Raw genomic sequence first — 6,576 nt, 5'->3', positions numbered from 1 at the left:
AAAGAGTCTGTATAAATCTAATTTAGCCTAGAGCATTGATCTCCAAATATCTTGTGACAATTTGAGTAAGTGGAAATTTTATTTAATTGAAACAAAAGGTGACTCACTAATATTTAGAAATTATATTTTCCTCAGATTCTAAAAAAGGGGAAGAAGTAAAAAGTAAGAAACGAAAAGGAGCAAAAAGTAGTGAAACAGCAGCCAAGGTGGCACTAATGAAACTGAAAATGCATGCATGTGGGGACAAGTCCTTGCCACAGGTCAGTCATACTCAGATGCTTTGTAATGGCATACATGTTTCTGATTTGCTCCAGCAAATCATTTTACCTATAGCTAGAAGCAGTTTTCTAGGCTCTTGTTGTTGATGTTACTTTCTCATTTAGAATGGGAAAGAATATTTAATCTAAAAAAGGGAATCTGTTTACTGAATTTTGTTTCTGAACTACCCCCCAGATCCACAGTCCATTATACAGGCATTTAACTCTATACACACGAGTAGGATCAGGGCTTGAATCTGGTATTTGAAAGCAAATCTTCTAGTATTGTGAATGAGAGAGAACATGGATATATTATGTACTATTTAAACAGCAGGTTAATTTGCATCACTAACCATGAACCCATTGCCATGTACAACAAATCTGGAAGCTGTCTTCTGACCCTTTGACCTCCAGAGGAAGTACTGTACTAATGAGCTCTTCCTTCTTTGCTGGTATCTGCAATGTGCAGTTAGTACTCCCTTGTGCTAGTTGAGATGAATCAGTTTCACATTTGGCCTGAATTTTGAGTTTAATAGGAAAATTATTTTTTTTTCTGTAGACATAGCTCATTATATAGTCATGATCACTAGTCTCCATTGCTTAACAGATTTTTTGCTGTTTTGTGTTGTGGTGTCCATTCAAATCAACCATTCCTTTTTTCCAAGTAAAGATATTTTTTCCATGTCCTCTTTACAGGCTTTTATTTTAGATCAATACTTGTGGTTCATCTGAATATATGTGTTTTTAATTATTCCTCACATTTATTTTAAATTCTGTAGCATATGGACACTAGGTCTTTACTGTGGAATTTGTAATGTTATATATTGGCCATAAAATATATACTGCATTTAATCTTACTTGGTCTTACTTAGTAGGATTTAATTATTATTTGCAAAATAACTAAAGATACTTCCTCTCTGAATCCTGTTAGGGATACTTTTTCTCTGCTAAAAATTACCACATGCCTGGATTGCAAATTAGATGTTTCTGCTTAGGTGGCAGTCATAATGTGAAGTCCTGCTTCTAGCAAACTCTCAGATTATGTCACTGTAATAGATGTACGAGTTCTGTGGTGTGAAGATGGTGATTAATTTTTTAAAAAGGAGAACATAATGTACAAAGTCTGTTTTTTGTTATAAGGAAATTAAAGACCTGCTCCCTAATTCTGAAGACTGGAGGCTGCAGCACAAATAGCTGTCTGTTAATTCCTTTCATTATTCATTTGCTTAATTGGATTGTAATTGTTTAATCATCTAGAATACTGATAATAGGCTAATTTATCACAGATGCAATTAATCTCAACCTCCAGGTTCTCTGTTTAATTCCCTCCTCAGACTGTCTCCAGCTGTCATTGTGCACTTCCTCCTTCTGTTCCAACTCTTCCTTCAGCTTGGTGACAGAATTTGAACAAGGAATTCCTAGGATGCCTCTGGCACCTCAGAAAGCTGGTCTAGGCAAGCTCTTAGGTTTTTCTAATCTATTTTCTGACCTTTTACTTGAATTAGGATGATACAAGAGTAGCTTTTCTGTTCATGACTTTTTTCACAGTGCATCCTAACTTCAAAGGTAACACAAATTACTCCTCAAGCTTTTCTGCTTGAGTGTATGTGGCTATACCACTAAAAAACCCTGAATTACCGTCCTTATTGGCGCAGTGTTGGGTGCAGCACTAAGAGATCTGGAGGCCATCCATGGTTCCTAGTGCTGCAGTAAACTGGGGTGCTCTGTGAATTTTGCCCCAGTGAATTTTGGGAGACCTTATCTGTCCTTTCTGGGCATGCAGGGAGGACTCATGATAAAGTAATGATGGACAAGCATCACTTGAATGATACTACAGACTGAGTTCATTAGCTTGTGAGTCGGGCTTACCTAGGTTTTAGTCCATATCCACTCTTTATCTAGTATAACTTGAGTAAAGGCATTGCCACTCTGTGTGCCAAAGCCCAGTTTTGAGCCATTAGTCATGTTGAAAGCTAGCTCTGACCTATCTAGGGGAGGCACAAGTAGAGCTAATAGGGAAAAATAATTACTTGTTTTGCTTAAACTGAATTCAGCTAAGCCTCGGTAAAAGCTGACCTAACTAGCGTGTATATGTAGAACACAAAATAGAAGTTCTTCCTGTGGTTTTATTGAGTTCTTAATGGAAACCAGCCAGAAGAATAAGTTGTCTCTACCCCTTGTTTAAATATACATCTTAAGGGAATGACGATTTCAGTAGTATCCTGTCTTATAAATTTGTCAGTCACACAGAGGTCTGAAGAGATGTTGGTTGCTAATGGGAAGAGGAGCAGAGTGAAAGTTGAGTGGCTGGTGTAGACAAAAGTTTTAGTTTGTGAATCAGCTGGCATGTGGCCTCCATTAGAGCTGACTGCTATTTTCCAGCAGACTTTTGTTTGCTTTCTGTGAGGGTGAATCTGCACTGCTATAAAATGTCAGCACTGGAGCCCAAATGGTGCTGTTTAGGTTCCCTCTTTCCCCTTCAAAAAGTAATCATTAATTTAGTATGTATTTGTAATGGTATCCAGTGTAATATGGTTCCATTCACAGTTGAAGTCTTTGGGCACTGCTTCAGTATAAAATTATTAATACTGTATGAATCATCTAAATTAATTTAAGACCACCAAATGAATAGATGTGTATGCCGGTGTGTACTAATAAAACCCCAATTGACCTGTATGTCAATTTATGTTTTTTCACTGTACTTTGGCAGACAGAACGAATTTACTTCCAAGTGTTCTTACCTAAGGGAAGCAAAGAAAAAAGCAAACCCATGTTCTTTTGCAGACAGTGGAGTATTGGCAAAGCAGTAGATTTTGCAGCTTCCTTAGCAAGCCTAAAAAATGACAACAACAAATCAACAGCCAAGGTAAATCACTGATATTGGTTTTCATGTAATGAGTTTTAATTCTGTCTCCTTTTTTGCATAGATATGAATTTAACAGCAAGGTTTGCTGTGTTTCCCCCCTCACAGAAATTACGTCTGTGTCACACTGTATCTGGAGAAGTGCTGCCATTTGACCACACATTGGAAATTTGGATGGCCAATAAAGAGTGTCCGTTATATAATGGTGGAAACATTATTTTGGAATATCTTGATAATGAAGATCAGTTCATAGAAGACACAGATTCATACTTAGAGTAGTTGATCAGTAAATTGCATGGAAAATACAGATCATCAAAAAACGCTGAGCTAAATTAAAGCACAACTTGTGCTTGTATTCTGCCCTCAGGTAGACAGTTCCTGTTCACGTCAAATGGATGGAGTTATATCTGCAGAACTGACAACAAAACGGAACCCTTTAAAAATGGGTCCTTAGTTTTAACAAGGACAAGCTGTACTTATTTCACTAAAAACAGTTCAGCACATGTAATGCACTGATATTGTTGAATTTAAATATTTATAAAACAGAAATTCTTTCATTTACAAACAACATAAAACATACTAGTAAATTAAACAACATCTACCAACAAGGAGAATGCATTAGAAATTAGATTTATTTCTTTGTTTTATTCTACTGCCATTATGCAACACAATAAAGATTTTTTTTAAACATTTTAAAGTTATAAAGTTTAATGTGTTTTTATGTAAGTTAATTTACATTTGAGTAGTTTATTTTTTGCATCTGTATTCTTTTAGCCTAACTGAATGAACTGTAAGTTAACTGGAAATTGGAGGCACCCTATCTGCTCAGGCAGATTACAGTATTCTCACCATTACCTTTCAGAATCATGGAATTCACCATTTTTTCCATGTTTTCCCTTTTGATCCTACCTTGACAACACTCAATAAGAAGTGTTTCTGAAGGAATGCTTTTTTAGAAATCAGGAGCTACTCTGCAGACACTTTCTATAGACAAGATTAAGTGGAAGGGAAAGGAAACAGAATTTTTAAGTCATCACATCAGTTCTGAATGTATGACAGAGAGGGGCATGGCTACAGTATGTGACTCAACTACCAAATAAGGGCCTCCAGAGTGCTCAGCCCATGTCAGTTCCAGATGTGATACTCTTAAGTAGACCACACAATAATTCAATGGCTTGTTGAATTTTTCTTTTCAAACCAGCAAAACCCTGGTCCAAACTTTGAATAATTGCCTTTATGGCTATTGAAGGGGCTATTGACAGTATTGTTCATACTTCCCTCAGAGAAGTATAGGTCCCAGCAGTACATAAATACATTATGGCCTAATGCTATGTGTTTCAGTATTAATGACCTTGATTGCCACTATCTGTAAGCCCTTTTTTCTGAGAGAGGTCACTAAGGAGGTAGCATTGTACACCAGTACATGATGGTCTCATTTTAGGACTTCTATTACTTAGATTTCAGGCATTATATGTGACATGCTGTAACATGGGAAATAATTAATTGTAAATTCAAAAATATCCATTAAAGCAAGGGAAAGACAGAATAAAATTATTTTTGTCTCAAAAAGTAGTGTGCTTAACATATGGTGTCAATCATATGGCCTGCGGGATGGATCTGTCCCGCGGAGGCTCTCTATCCCATCTGCTGGGCTACCAGCAGGTACTGGAAGTTGGGGAGTGTGACCTGCCACAGAATTGGGTCCATTTGGCCCTGCTGGGCATGGCTGTCGGCAGCAAACTTTGCTCGCCACTGCTGCTGTCCCTAGACCTGTTCTCCTGGACCCCACACTGCCATGTCCATGGCGGCCAATGTGGCAGCCCTCGCTCCCTGGGCTAGATCTGGCCCAAAAGGAGCCCTGCAATTCAGATCCAGCCCAGGGCCCCACGTAAGTTTGACACCACTGGTAGATACACACATTACTTATTTTGAATTGTGATTTTGAAAATGATTCCTTCAGTCATTGGTACTCATATCTTTTTATTTAAAAAGAATCAATAATTGATCCAGCTTTCTGGGGTTAGCATGGATCTAGCAAGACATTTTGGAACTAATGTTTTCTTTCGGTGACTGGCACAACCCCTGAGTAAGATATTTTATTGATTGAGTGTTAAGTTTCTTCTTGTGTCTGTTGTGAAACCATTTAATTTAAATTTCATTTATCTGTCTCTGAAAGTCACATTAATGTTAGTTCCATCTGTATTTAAACTTTACTTGAAGTGTAATGACATTTAAGAACCAAGCACCTTTTGAAAACTATGAATCCTTCCTGAGGCTTTGTATACAGAATCTTATTAAGTTTATCCTATGTTTGTTAGTTTCATTCTGCGATCTCTTTCTCAGAAAACATGGAATTGCTAGGTAGTTTTAGGGATAATTAATCCTTATCCTAGATGAACTCTGCGTGCTCTTGATTATAGTTATGTTTACATAAAAAGAAAACTTGTGTCAAGCTCAAGCTGGTCCTCCCTGGCCTCAGGCCCAGGCCCAGGCCCAGTCCTCCCTTCCTCCCGCTGCTGCAGCGGGGAAGGAGGGAGCAAGCCCAGACCCCAAGCAACAGGAGGGAAGGAGGAGTGGGCCCAGACTGGGTGGGGCCCGGGGCTCTGTTGCCCCCCCCCATCAGAGAGGTAGATAACGTGGGGGGAGTAGGCCCAGGTCCAACACAGTGGGGAGGGGAGCGAGCCCGAGCCCAACACAGGGTCGGTGGGGAGGGGAGTGGGCCCGAGCAAGGGAAAAGCCGACCCACTGAACTGGGTGGGGAACAGCAGGCTTGGCCCAATGAGGCCACAGCACTGGCTGGGGGAGGGAAGGAGCGGCCCTCCTCCCCATCTCAGGCCCGGGCCCACTCCTGCCCAACCCCGCTCCCCCGCATTGGCCCTGAGCCTGCTCCTCCTGTCCCTGAGCAGGCCCGACACGGAGTGGGGGGGAGGGAGTAAGCAGGCACACCGTGGCATCAGCAGTGATGGTGGGGCCAGGGGAGGACTGGGCCCCGGTCCAATGCAGTGGGGGGAGTGAACCCGACCTGGGGGAAAAGCCGGCCCACCACTGCAGTTGGGGAAGGGAGACAGCGGGCCCTGCCTGTCCTGGCCCAGCTCAGCGCAGCCCAGCCCAACACAGCAGCTGCTGGGGGGAGGGGAGGAGTGAGCCTCCTCTCCCCGTCAGACCCGGGTCCACTCCTCCCCCACTCCCACTTCAGCCGTGAGCCTGTTCTTCCTGTCCCCCCACCACCACCAGGTCGGCCCCGGCCCACTGCTCCCCCCTGGCCCAGCAGCCCGGCTTCTAACAACCCTCGGGCCTCGTCCTGCCCCACTTCGGAACCAGGCTTGCTCCTCCCTTCCCCCGGCTGCTGCAGCGGGGAACGGGGGGGGTGGGTCTGAACCCCAAGCAGCAGGAGGGAAGGGGAAGCAGGCCCGGACAGACGGGGTCTAGGCAGGGGGGGGGCCGGGGCCCCCACCC

At 42.2% G+C, this 6,576-nt stretch overlaps 1 protein-coding gene across 1 annotated transcript in view; it reads left to right on the top strand.

Moving 5' to 3' along the window:
* The window catches only part of ZFAND1 (zinc finger AN1-type containing 1), a 14,102-nt gene extending 9,456 nt beyond the window's left edge, over window positions 1–4,646 (top strand). Inside the window, exons 6-8 of the mRNA XM_006021751.3 lie at window positions 136–260; window positions 2,968–3,123; window positions 3,229–4,646. Of these exons, the coding sequence (XP_006021813.1) occupies window positions 136–260; window positions 2,968–3,123; window positions 3,229–3,399 (452 nt within the window). The 3' untranslated portion in view covers window positions 3,400–4,646. The remainder of the gene's footprint in view (window positions 1–135; window positions 261–2,967; window positions 3,124–3,228) is intronic.
* The last annotated feature ends 1,930 nt before the right edge of the window (window positions 4,647–6,576 follow it).

This window comes from Alligator sinensis, unplaced genomic scaffold (assembly GCF_000455745.1).
Source record: "Alligator sinensis unplaced genomic scaffold, ASM45574v1 scaffold340_1, whole genome shotgun sequence".
NCBI lineage: Eukaryota > Metazoa > Chordata > Crocodylia > Alligatoridae > Alligator > Alligator sinensis.
Note: the sequence above shows the minus strand (reverse complement) of the source record. Positions and strands in the feature narration are given on the sequence as shown.